The 13,798-nt window shown below is 45.5% G+C and overlaps 1 protein-coding gene across 1 annotated transcript; it reads right to left on the bottom strand.

Annotated features, from left to right (window-relative positions):
* Positions 1-5,513: 5,513 nt before the first annotated feature.
* On the bottom strand, positions 5,514-13,667 carry MTHFS (methenyltetrahydrofolate synthetase). The gene is made up of 3 exons (XM_044279333.1): positions 13,332-13,667; positions 10,252-10,513; positions 5,514-6,250 (listed from the first exon to the last, which is right to left on the bottom strand). The coding sequence occupies exons 1-3, from the start codon at positions 13,440-13,442 to the stop codon at positions 6,009-6,011; spliced, it is 615 nt and encodes a 204-aa protein (XP_044135268.1). The 5' UTR covers positions 13,443-13,667; the 3' UTR covers positions 5,514-6,008.
* Positions 13,668-13,798: the final 131 nt, after the last annotated feature.

Here is a 13,798-nt window from a genome sequence, read left to right as displayed (position 1 = left end):
TCCGCATCCGTTGCTCAGTTCTGTGGTCCGCCCAAAAAATATAACCTGTCCTATTCTTGTCCGTTTTGCGGATAAGAATAGGCAGTTATTAGAATGGCTGTATGCGCTGTTCCGCAAATTGCGGAACGCACACGGACGCCGTGTTTTGCGGACCGCAAAACACACAACAGTCGTGTGCATGAGGCTTTAGGCTATTTTCACACTAGATTTTTTTGCGGATCCGTCATGGTTCTTCAAAAACGCTTCCGTTACAGTAATATAACCACATGCATCCGTCATGAACGCCACTGAAAGTCAATGGGGGACGGATCCGTTTTCTATTGTGCCAGAGAAAACGGATCCGTCCCCATTGACTTACACTGTGTGCCAGAACGGATCAGTTTGGCTCCGCTTCCACCAGAGTGGAATGGTGACTGATCGGAGGCAAACTGATGCTTTCTGAGCGGATCCTTTTCCATTCAGAATGCATTAGGGAAAAAATTATCCGTTTTGGACCGCTTGTAAGAGCCCTGAAGGGATCTCACAAACGGAAAGCCAAAACGCGAGTGTGAAAGTAGCCTTAGATCAGCTTGTTAGGCTAACCACAGTGGTATAAAAAAATGTAAGCAAATAAATCCAAAAAGCTACAAAAACCCTTTTGAGATATTCTGAAAGCAGAATTCTGGATTGCAGGGCTCGATCAATTCCCCCTAGTATAATCTTGTACTATACTGTAATAGGTTGCACAGAGCATATGTTTCTAGTCAATGAATGGGAGCTGAGAGCAGAAGCTTTCAATTCTGAGACAATTACCAGTTTCAGTAAAAAGAATGCAACCCTAAATCAGCAGGGGATCACTGTCTGCTGCAGAAACTCACCTATGTACAGGTAAACAACCTCATGTGGTGTACAGACAACAATATTACATCTCTTTTCTGTACAGAGCCTTAAAACAGTCATCCCATGATTGATGTAAAAAAAAATGAAAATCTGACATCATATAGTACATGACAACCTCTTTCTAACAAAGCTAGAACTAGCCCTGTACCTCACATGGATCCAGAGATTTCCCTAGCCATCGCTCCAATTGCTCTGCTACATTCCCCTCAGGCTGGCAGCTCACGGGTGTGTGTCCTTTCTTAGGGTGCATATCCCGTAACTACCACAACTGTTAGGAATATGGATTAATATTTTATGTCAGCCATGTTCCCACACCAGCCATCAGCTGTCAGATAGCAGAGGTAGTGAACTCCACTGGGGGGCCCTGCTTCAAAGCCCAGCCAACTGGCAGAGAACCTCTAGCAGGCCACCGTTGTTTACAATTTCTCCCCTCCATTCAGCCAGCCAGGAACCCAGCTAATTGAACAGAATAAAAACCTCTCTGCAGGGGGTCTAGGCCATTCCCCAGTTCAATGAACACTATCAGACATAATGGAACCGGCGATACATCACAGGCATAAACCAGATACATATTTGGGTCCCTGTGGCCATGATGAACAGGCCCGTGGTCATAGTTTGGTGGTGGGATGCCAGGGAGCGGAGATATACATATCTCCCCACAGAAACCAAATAACGGCACCATGCTTGGACTCTACTGGTAGCCGGAACCCAGGCGGCTCCATTGGTCCCAAAACCACCTCCCTGCAACATTCTGGTCTGGAGCCATGAGCCCTAATCGGTTTTGTGGCTCATGTGCTGCCAGCTCAGCAGAGGGGGAGTGGCCCTCTCCCAGAGGCCAGGAGGGGAGGGGCCGGCTACAGGTTAAAAGGCTTGTACCAGCAAGCGGGTGTGTTTTTCTCTGAAGGGAGGTCACATCGTGCCATATGTTTAGAGGGACCTGCAACCAGCTGATATCACTGCTTCCCATGTGACCACAGCTAAGAACTCATCACAACCCAAAGGACTCCTATTCCGGTAAACTGACTTTTGTGCTAATTAACCCTGTTTGTACCACACCATCTGTATTTGTAACCTCAAACCACTGTATATATTCTTTGTGTGTATAGTGTTAATTCTAGTGAGCCCTTAAGGCGATTAAATATATAATTTAATCTTGTGCTGTCTTATATCTCGATCACGAACCCCCACGTCCGTGTTTCGGCCTAGTAATACGCTACTGCGGGTTGGTTTCTCACCGTTAGCGGACCGGGCTTATATCAAACAAGAAACTGGTTGCAGTATACCCGGGCTGAGAAAGTGCTGTTTCACTGGGGCAGTGAAAAAGGCTCTCTCAGCTTGTTGCCTCTCTGTGCCTGCGTGGACAGGAGGTGTCCGTGTAAACTGTACCAAGCGGATCTTACAAACTCCCAAGAGGGCGTAACATCACGTCTTGGTAACCAGTGACCATACCATATATCGCTGGCTCTATGTATTTGACGTACGACGTCAACTACATAGAGCCAGCGAGATACGGTATAGTCACTGGTTACCAAGACGTGGCGTACACCATCCCTGAGAAGCAGGTATGGTCAGCTTGGTACAGTGTTGACAGACTCCTCCTGTCCACACAGGCACAGAGAGGCAACAAGCTGAAACAGCGCGTTGTCAGTCTGGGTATACTGCAACCAGTTTCTTGTTTGATGTAAGCCTAGTCCGCTAACGGGATTATATAAGGTAAGAGACCAACCCGCAGTAGCGTATAACTATGCCGAACCACGGACGTGGGGATTCATGATCGAGATACCAGAACAGCACAAGATTAAATTATATACAGTACAGATCAAAAGTTTGGACACACCTTCTCATTCAAAGAGTTTTCTTTATTTTCATGACTATGAAAATTGTAGATTCACACTGAAGGCATCAAAACTATGAATTAACACATGTGGAATTATATACATAACAAAAAAGTGTGAAACAACTGAAAATATGTCATATTCTAGGTTCTTCAAAGTAGCCACTTTTTGCTTTGATTACTGCTTTGCACACTCTTGGCATTCTCTTGAGCTTCAAGAGGTAGTCACCTGAAATGGTCTTCCAACAGTCTTGAAGGAGTTCCCAGAGATGCTTAGCACTTGTTGGCCCTTTTGCCTTCACTCTGCGGTCCAGCTCACCCCAAACCATCTCGATTGGGCTCAGGTCCGGTGACTGTGGAGGCCAGGTCATCTGGCGCAGCACCCCATCACTCTCCTTCATGGTCAAATAGTCCTTACACAGCCTGGAGGTGTTTGGAGTCATTGTCCTGTTGAAAAATAAATGATGGTCCAACTAAACGCAAACCGGATGGAATAGCATGCCGCTGCAAGATGCTGTGGTAGCCATGCTGGTTCAGTTTGCCTTCAATTTTGAATAAATCCCCAACAGTGTCACCAGCAAAGCACCCCCACACCATCACACCTCCTCCTCCATGCTTCACGGTGGGAACCAGGCATGTAGAGTCCATCCGTTCACCTTTTCTGCGTCGCACAAAGACACGGTGGTTGGAACCAAAGATCTCAAATTTGGACTCATTAGACCAAAGCACAGATTTCCAATGGTCTAATGTCCATTCCTTGTGTTCTTTAGCCCAAACAAGTCTCTTCTACTTGTTGCCTGTCCTTAGCAGTGGTTTCCTAGCAGATATTCTACTATGAAGGCCTGATTCACACAGTCTCCTCTTAACAGTTGTTCTAGAGATGTGTCTGCTGCTAGAACTCTGTGTGGCATTGACCTGGTCTCTAATCTGAGCTGCTGTTAACCTGCGATTTCTGAGGCTGGTGACTCGGATGAACTTATCCTCCGCAGCAGAGGTGACTCTTGGTCTTCCAGAGGTGACTCTTGGTCTTCCTTGCGGTCCGCATGTGAGCCAGTTTCTTTGTAGCGCTTGATGGTTTTTGTGACTGCACTTGGGGACACTTTCAAAGTTTTCCCCATTTTTCGGACTGACTGACCTTCATTCCTTAAAGTAATGATGGCCACTCGTTTTTTCTTTACTTAGCTGCTTTTTTCTTGCCATAATACAAATTCTAACAGTCTATTCAGTAGGACTATCAGCTGCGTATCCACCTGACTTCTCCACAACGCAACTGATGGTCCCAACCCCATTTATAAGGCAAGACATCCCACTTATTAAACCTGACAGGGCACACCTGTGAAGTGAAAACCATTTCAGGTGACTACCTCTTGAAGCTCATCAAGAGAATGCCAAGAGTGTGCAAAGCAGTAATCAAAGCAAAAGGTGGCTACTTTGAAGAACCTAGAATATGACATATTTTCAGTTGTTTCACACTTTTTTGTTATGTATATAATTCCACATGTGTTAATTCATAGTTTTGATGCCTTTAGTGTGAATCTACAATTTTCATAGTCATGAAAATAAAGAAAACTCTTTGAATGAGGTGTGTCCAAACTTTTGGTCTGTACTGTATTTAATTGCCTTAAGTGCTCACTAGACATAAAACAATATACACAGAAAATATATATAGTTGTCTGAGTGGTAAATACAGATGGCGTGGTACAAACAGGGTTAAGCAGAACAAAAGTTAGTTTACCAGGTATATGAGTCCTTTGGGTTGTGATGAGTTCTTAGCTGTAAAAATGAAGAAGGTCACGGCACTCCAAAAGCTTCCTTATTCAGTGTTCTTTATTGCACCAAAAATACAGCAGCTGTTGTATTTTTGGTGCAATAAAGAACACTGAATAAGGAAGCTTTTGGAGTGCCGTGACCTTCTTCATTTTTACATGGTAACCTTGAGGGTCTCTGAGGCCGGGACCTGACGCCACGAGCACCGCCGCAAAATCTTTTGAGTTTTTTCAAGTAAGTGGTGCTGTCCTACCATCTATTTTTTCTGAGTTCTTAGCTGTAGTCACATGGAAGGCAGTGATGTCGGGTGGTTGCAGGTCCCTCTAAACATATGGCACGATGTGACCTCCCTTCAGAGAAAGACACGCCCGCTTGCTGGCACAAGCCTTTTAACCTGTAGCTGGCCCTCCTGGCCTCTGGGAGGGGTCCACTTCCCTTCTGCTGGGCTGGCAGCACATGAGCCACAAAACCGATTAGGGCTCATGGCTCCAGACCAGAATGTCGCAGGGAGGTGGTTCTGGGACCAATGGATCCGCCTGGGTTCCTGGCTGGCTGAATGGAGGTGAGAACATCTCTGCCATTTGGCTGGGCCCCCTGTGGAGTTCACTACCTCTGCTATCTGACAGCCGATGGCTGGTGTGGGAACATGGCTGACATAAAATAATAATCCATATTCCTCACTACTCCCCCTTTTAGAGGGCACCAGATTCCTGTGTTCCCCCTTGCGCCCATCCGCACCCTCTCCTTGCTGGGATAGCCAGTCGGCGTTCCCGTGGTCACGGCCCTTCTTGTGGCGAATGGTCAAGTGATAGTGCTGGAGCACGAGGCTCCAATGTAGCAGCCTTTCATTTGTCCCTGACACAGTGGTTAACCAGCTCAGGGGGTTGTGGTCCGTCTCCACAGTGAAGTGGCGCTCGTATAAGTACGGCTGCAACCGCTGCAGTGCGCAGACAATGGCAGTTTGGAACTGAGCATGTGCAACCTCAGAGAGGTGGACAGAGAGATAAGGAAAACAACAAACAGCAGGTGGCGTTATACAAATACATTTTATTGAATAAGTGGCTGTACTACATTTTAATTACATGCAATTACAAAAGTATTCAGATCCAGGTGCTGGCTTGAAAATGTACTATATTTTTTGTGGGACAACCCCTAAAAGGGAAACTGTCCGACGGCAGCATAAACTGGTGGCAAAACCTGAGCAAAACACTGGGTGCCTTTTTTGAATCGACCCAGCCTTTTTTTTAAATAATCTATATTAAGCAGCTCCAGGGCTAGCCAAGCCACGCTGGGGTCTGAGTACGTCACATTTATGAGTCATTCATGAAAAAAACGAACTTTTTCTTGCAATCATAATTAGAAAAGATGAGATGAAAATAAGATTTCTGACAGTATGAACCAGAGATTTATTTTGATAGCAAAAAAATTAAAAAATTAAGAGCGTTTACATGAAGAGGAAGGAAGGATTAAATAGTAAGATACTGTCCAGACTCGAAAATTACCAATGTGCGGCTCAGGACGTTTTAATTCATTTTTGAAGCATCTCCAGTTTTCCAGCACAGATGATTTCATCTATCTCAAAGTCATTTTCCGTTACAGGGATGGAGTCGCAAATCTGCTCTTGAAAAGCCAAAGCGATGGTATATGGTTTGTCAGAAAGATGATGTCTGCAGCGCTCTAAGAAAGTGTCATAATATCCTTTACCCCTCCCCAAGCGGTGGCCATCCTTGTCAAATCCAAGTCCTGGTACAAGCACAAGATCCAATCCTCCTGTAATAATTTGGTTGTATATAAGTAGTTGCTGCACATCTTAAAGGTTACAATACAACTTAGATAACTATTCCTGTCTAACCCTCATACACATGCATGCTCACCTCAACCTCGCAGGCATGTGCTCTTAAAGGGGTTGGGCTGAACTCGGACATATCCCCTTCTTCCCCCATTCAGCCCCTCTGACATCAGCATCAAAGCATTTCATGCTCTGATGCTCCCCCTTGCCCTGTGCTGGATCGCGCAAGGCAAGGGCTTTTTTGCTTACATTTTGACACTGCTAGGCGGAGGCTTCTGCCTAGCAGTGTTCCTGGTGACGTCACCGGCTCTGATGGGCAGACTTTAACGCTGCCCTAGCGTTGTACATCACCGGATCTCCAGTAAAAGCCATTGCCATGCGTGATTCAGCACAGGGGAAGGGAGATGCTCCGATGCACATGTCAGAGGGGCTGAGTGGGGGAAGAAGGGGATATGTCCAGGTTCAGCTCTGAACCCAGACAACCCCTTCAATGGAGAGAGGGGATAATGCTGCAGCCAGACACACATTTCTCCTGAGAGCAAACATGCCTAATCTTTATTTCCCCTGACATCTGCTGTCAAGGGAGAGTTGCGGTGCACCTCCTTACACATTAGATGGACTGCTGGTCCCAAATAAATCAGAGGTTGGACATTGTTAATGTAATATTTATGGTCATCTTAAACCTGAGGCTACACTGTAGCTTTTTGATATATATATTTTGCTTACCATGGACACCTCTAAAAAAAAGAACAAAAAAAACAAACAATAAAAAAGGTATTCAGTTGCATCAGCCTGACTACCCAGTGTAACAATACAGCTGTACTAGCCAAAGGGCAATAGATGTCTGTAGACAGAACAACCATAGAGCACTGCAGAGGCCTTAGAAATAATGGAGCATAATTGGAAAAAACAATAGAATGGCAGGCAGCAGTGTGTTCATTGAGAAAACAAAACCTTATTCACCTTTTGAAACATCCTCTGTTCTAGTGCATGTCAATGCCGCGGAGCTGGAACAGCAGGCTTTTCAAATGGTGAGTGAGGTTTTTATTTGATTTTAATACACTGCTGCCTTTCTTTTTTAAACTATGCCAGACAACCCCTTTAAAGTGTACCTAATCTTTAAATCAATAGTAGAGTGTGTGTACATGAGGAATATCACTATTTCTGGCCATTATATGACCTGTATCTGGCATTTTTAAGCAGTTTTCCATTGTGCATGCTGAATGTCTAGATTGCACTCAGAAGCAGCTCCAAGATCATGGAGAATTAATGACCTGTATGGTTGTGAATAAAGAACTTAGGAAATGTATATCTCAGCCCATGTAGCTGCAGCAGTCTGTTTGTCTGCGTCTCATTCAGCTCCTGCTCACTCCTCCCCCCTCCCCATGGACTTGTATTAAAAAGTGTAACATGATCCTCCTGCAGAGCTGTTCCATTCTGGATGGGTTTAAATGGGTTTTCCGGTTAGAATTATATTTTATGTAAGGCCCCCAGCCTGTTACCAGTTGCACACCGCTTCAGTCCTCCACTGTCTCCATCTTCAGGTCCTTCAGCCAGCTGAAGTCAGTCATTAGCTGAAGTGGTGCGTGTGACCATGCCCATGGCCAGCTGGATGTAAACAACATGGGGACCAGAAGATGGAGACTGTGGAGGATCGGAGTTGCATGGAGTAGGTAAGTATAAATCTTCTTTTTCAAGGTGCAGGCATTACATAAAATATAATTATTACCAGAAAACCCCTTTAAGACATTTTTCAAAAGTGAAAAGCAATTAGATGGGGGGGGGGGGGAGAGGTAAACAGCTGTTATTAGAGAGGAATGTTTAGTTCTCATGCTAAGACATATTACAAAGTTTCTTGTGGTTGCTTGTACTACTGATTTATGCAAGGTTGTTTGAAAAGTTATTGAACATTTAAGATAAATTGGAGAAATCTAATACACTCATTGACAAAAAAAATACACCCAGATAGAAATGTCAGATTGCTACAAAACTTGGCATGCAGTTATATTTCAGCCAGACATGTAAATTATTACAGGTGTGGTCCAATCAGATACTGGGTCTTGACACAAGAGGGCATAAAATCACTTACCATGCTGCTCTATGAAAAGCTCTCAGAGGCTACTTTTGGTTAGTGTACTTCTTGGTGAGATAATGATAAACTGCCAGCTATCTAGTCTATTGTGACCTACCTGTTAGCAGATGTTGGAAGCAAGGGTTACGTGGGGACATGCACACATGGTAAACAGGCTCTGAATGGCCCAGAATGACCACCAGTAGAAAGGATTGTTTGATCCACTGACAAGCATGTGCAGCTTCTACAGTTTCGCTTTCCACCATCCAGACGCCTTCATTACACACTCTTGTCTCTGGCAAGACCATTACCAAATACTTAGCAGAAGGAAATTTGGTGTCACTGTGCCTATTACATGCCCTGCCATTGACAGTCAATCACCGTCACATTCGTTTGCAATGCATTGTGAATGAGAAACCTAGACTGCAATGGACTGGGACCATATCATCTTTAGTGACGAATCCGGGTTCTGTTTTATATCTGACAACAGCTGGGTTTGAGTATGGAGGCCTGGTGATGAACGCCTCAATCCTGCCTTTGCTCTGGAGTGACACACTGCCCCAACTGCTGGTGTGATGGTCTGGGGAGCCAATGCATATGACAGCCGGTCACCCCTAGTAGTGACACGGGAGTGTCTAACCGCTCCTGCACCACATGTGTTGCCTCTCATGGCAGGGCTTCTCACTGGCATTTTTCAGCAGGATAATGCTCGCCCCCACACAGCAAGGGTTTTTCAGGAATCCTGCTACCAGATTGCAAAGCTTCCTTGGCTGCCCGGTCATTAGATTTATCACCAATCGAGCATTTATGGGACCAGCAACCTATGACTGTGCAGGATCTACAGGCTGAGCTGTAACATCTGTGGGCAAATGTGCCGCAGGACACCATACAGAACCTGTATGCCTCCATGCCCAACCATATCTCATGTTGCATTCAGGCTAGAGGAGACCCTGCACTGCAGACAGGCTTCTTCTTTAAAGGGGTTTTCTGGGATTTTAATATTGAGGACGTATCCTCGGGATAAGTCATTAATATCAGATCGGCGGGGGTCCGACACCACCCACCCCTGCCAATCTGCTGGTTGAAGAAAAGGCGGTGCTCTGTGCGAGCGCAGTCTTCCCTTCATAGTTTACCTGCTTGCCGTAACATTGCAGTGGTGAGAAGGTTTAGATACAAAAAGCTGGTCCGACGCCCGGCACCCCTGCCGATCTGATACTGATGACCTATCCTGAGGATAGGTCAACAATATTAAAACACCTTTAAAGAAGTGTGCAGGCTGATGGGATACCTTAGGGATGCATAACTTTAAAGCTAACCTCTGTCATCTGAATTAGCACTGCCAGAACATTGCCATCACCCTCACAAGAGGGGCAGGCATATTCCTACATTGAAATTTAAAGGGAACCTGTCACCTGTATTCTGTGTATAGAGCTGAGGACATTGGTTGCTAGATGGCTGCTAGCACATCCACAATACCCAGTCCCCATAGCTCTGTGTGCTTTTATTGCGTAAAAAAAACGATTTGATACATATGCAAATTAACCTGAGATGAGTCCTGTAAGTGAGATGAGTCAGGGACAGGACTCATCTCAGGTTAATTTGCATATGTATCAAATCGTTTTTTTTACACAATAAAAGCACACAGAGCTATGGGGATTGGGGATTGCGGATGTGCTAGCGGCGATCTAGCAGCCCATGTCCTCAGCTCTATGCCCAAAATCCAGGTGACAGGTTCCCTTTAAAGCAATCCATTCTCCCATCTGCCTTTTTACGTCAAAGAAGGTACAAATCCCAATAGATGTAAGAAACACCTTTTCTTTTCACATTAGGGTTTAATTATTGTTTCTGTTATGAACTGATGAGAGAATAGATTGCTAAGAAACAAACGTGAACGAGCCGAGGCTTTCTCACCGGTGGCCAATGCCTCCTCTCTGTCGTCGTCCTCTTCAGGCTGGCGTATATTCCATGCAGTTACCGGTAATAGGCTGATTTCCTCCAGTGAACTGAGCCTCATCATATCCATACGTGTACTGCGAGGCTGGTAACGTGGAATGAAACACAATTTGCCTTGGTGGAATATATCACGTATGATGTCTCCAGTCTGAACCTCATCGGACATACTCAGAAAAACAGCAATGCGCTGAGCTGTCTGGTAACGGTGGTGAGAGAGCAACTGCAAGAATATTTCATCATGAGAAATGCTACAGCTTCCAAATCAAAAGCAGAAAACCCAATGCTGTATTTCAATCTTCACATCATACTTTTGTCATAAACGTAACATAAATAATAAGGGCCAGAGTGGATCCTGACCTACAGACTGCAAGCTTCTGGGCGGAAAGCTCTTGAGCGTTTCTAGGTGGGTTATCCAGGAATTTGATATTGAGGGCCTATCCTCAGCCATCATCTTTAGATCAGCGGGGGTTTGAGCCCCTGCGCCGATCAGTTGTTTGAAGAGGCAGTGGCACTCCGTAAGCATTTAAGTCTCTTCCTAGGCCAATGATGTCACCATACATCGGTTACGGGACCTAGGTGCAAGTGAATAGTCTGAGCTGCAATACCAAGCACAGCCACTATCCAATGGATGGCGCTGTGCTTGGCAAACTGTGAGGAGATTGCAGTGCTCACTGGAGCACTGCAACCTCTTCAAACAGCTGATCGGTGGTGGCACCTGGATCCAGACCACTGTTGATCTGATATTAATGACCTATCCTGAGAACAGGCCATCAATATTAAATTCCTGGTCGCTTTCACGTGAAGGTTTCTCCTGGAGTTTCTCTGCCCTTTTGCGTTTTTAGTTGCCCCTGTGCTTTTTGCAGCATTTTTTTGCGGGAATAACACCAACTCCAGATGTTAGCTGAAGGTCTATGGGAAACATTAAAAGCAGGACAGGCGCTGTTTTGCTACTGCTGTTTAATTTTTGTTTTTCTAGCTTCTTTTAAAAAAACGTGGTATGCTGTAGCTCTTGGCATGTTTTCAGGTGTTTCGACATCTCTACAGGAATAAACTACTAACATTCTTTGTTTCAGGTGTGTAAAGCACAAAGACCCTTTGAAATCTTCAGTCTGCACAGAATGTTGTAGTCTACTTTTTAACCCATTCTGGACAGCCTATAGACCTTACACATCTGGGAGATCTGTGCTCATCTCGTCAAGGATGCTTCTAATGGTAAATGCACCTACAAAAGCAAACAAACAAAAAACTGCCGAACCTGCCAAGACAAGCAGGGGATACTGGAACCACTGGGTGTCCCTGCAGACACAGGAGAACTGCCATATGCACACCTTCCATACATTGTGACTTCTCAGCCCTGTGTCCCCTGACGATTCTTGGGGCTATATGAATAATTGATGAAACACGTTGGGACACAGCTTCTTTACCTGGTGATCCCCCACTGGACAGGACACCACTCGCCACGGGAACACACAGTATTTTTTAGTTTCTACTCCTATTCCACGTAAGTAGAGATAGGGTGATCTAGGGCCTTGATAATAGGGCAGGGTTCCGGACGGGGCGATGACTCCGTATTAGGAGGTCATTAGGGTGTACTAGCCAATATCAGGGCATACTAGAGACAGTTTAGTACGGCTAGCCCCGCCTCTGCATTGGCAACGTATTAGCATGATTGTGGACGCGACATGACACGTGCACACCACACCACAATAGATGGTAATCCTGTCTATGATATGCCATCATGGCTGAGCAGCCTAACAGGAAAACTCACTAATATGCAGTATATGGAAGTGACAGGTGGTTAGCGGCCGTTTTAAATGATTGCCAGAGAGCTCCTTTAGGCCCCTTTGAGCCGAGCGAGTTCCACGCATCGGACTCGCAGCATGAGTATGCGGCAGCCCCCATCCTGACCTTCCTGCACTGAGGAGGTTGCATAGCATCATAAATCAATATAATGCTATGTAACCCTTACAGGTCTGGAATGTATTGGATAACACTGACAACATCATGTCCAATACATTCCAGATTTCTATGGGTTACATAGCATCACAAATCAATATAACGCTATGCCCCCCCCGGGAGTCTGATACATGCAAGTATCGTCTGAAAGGGGTCTTAACAACTAGAAATCTCTGTGTGGTACCAAATGTAGATGTAAAATTGGCTTTAATAGTAAAATCCAGGTTTCCTGGCTCCGTTTACTTCTAGTGGGAGAATCCGTTAACAATATGGCCCCTCACAGAGCTTGTGCACATCATACATATGCTGCCAAAATAAAATATGCACGATTACCTCAACATAGATTTTTTATATATTTTTTTCATTGTTCCAAAGTATTAAATTAATAGTAATTTTTTTAAAAATGGCCTATTGTTTAGTGTTTACAGCTCCTATACAGGCCTATAGGTACTGGTACAACAGTCATATAGCCCTCCATTTGTCCCCCGCGTCTTGTTTACCAGCCAGATTTTAGTAAGAAGTAAGGTATGGATGGCAATGACAGCAGGATAAGACTACACAGGGTTTGTTTGTAGTCTGGTACCATGGTAACAAAGCCATAGGAAATTTTTACCCTCTTCCAGACCTCCGCCATACAGGATTCTGGTCTTTAAAAATGGTGCCCGCTTGTGAGCACCATAACCGTTGGGCTTATGCTGTTTTCAACAACAGAGGCTAATGTCTGCGGTCAGCGGTAACGCCGATTGCAGCCATTGAACCCCTCGCATGCCGTGGTCAAATGTGCTAAAACCGGGAGAACCATTAAAGCTAGAGTAATGTAAAACTGGAGAAGTTGCCACACAATAACCAATTAGGTTACAGTTGACAGTATCCTAAGGGCTTGACACATGAAAGCTGCATCCTGATTGGTTGCCACTGACATCTGTGGTAGTTGTGATAATCTCCCTCACGGTGTTTTTTCCTTAATAAACTTTATTTATACGCACACAGAGAGCACACTACCCGCGTAGCGCCTCTATGTAATTTGTGTTCCCCCTTATATGATACGTTTCGCCTCTGAGTGACCTGGTCGCGGCACACACCTTCCGAGTCACTGCCTGGGACTGCTGAAGCTTCTCTATGTCGCTTAGGACTGCTAGCCTTTCCTTCAACTGAGCCCTGAGCGCCCGCTTAGCGGCTTGTATCGACGCCATCTTGCCTTGAATGGTAAAAACAAGGAAAAATTTGAGCGCTTCTCAGTTGGCTCCTCCCACAGCTGCCAGTGTGCCCCCCGCTGACTGGGCACTGACCTGTGTGCTCAGGGACACAGCACACTACTGGGGGAGGGCAGCGGGCTGCAAAACTACACTTCCCGGCATGCCACCTTCTGGCATTGCATGCCGGGAGTTACAGCTTCACAAACAGCTGATGACCACCGCTGCACTGAACCTTACACCGCGGTGACGTCATGCAGTCACGCGACGTCACGAACTATACGCCAACCAAAAACGAGAAACACCAAGAGGGGGAGGAGCACCAAAAATTACCATCACCGGAAGTGGAGAGAAAA

The sequence above is a fragment of the Bufo gargarizans genome, chromosome 2, assembly GCF_014858855.1.
Source record: "Bufo gargarizans isolate SCDJY-AF-19 chromosome 2, ASM1485885v1, whole genome shotgun sequence".
In the NCBI taxonomy this organism is placed as follows: Eukaryota; Metazoa; Chordata; class Amphibia; order Anura; family Bufonidae; genus Bufo; species Bufo gargarizans.
This window is presented reverse-complemented; position numbering and strand designations above follow the sequence as displayed.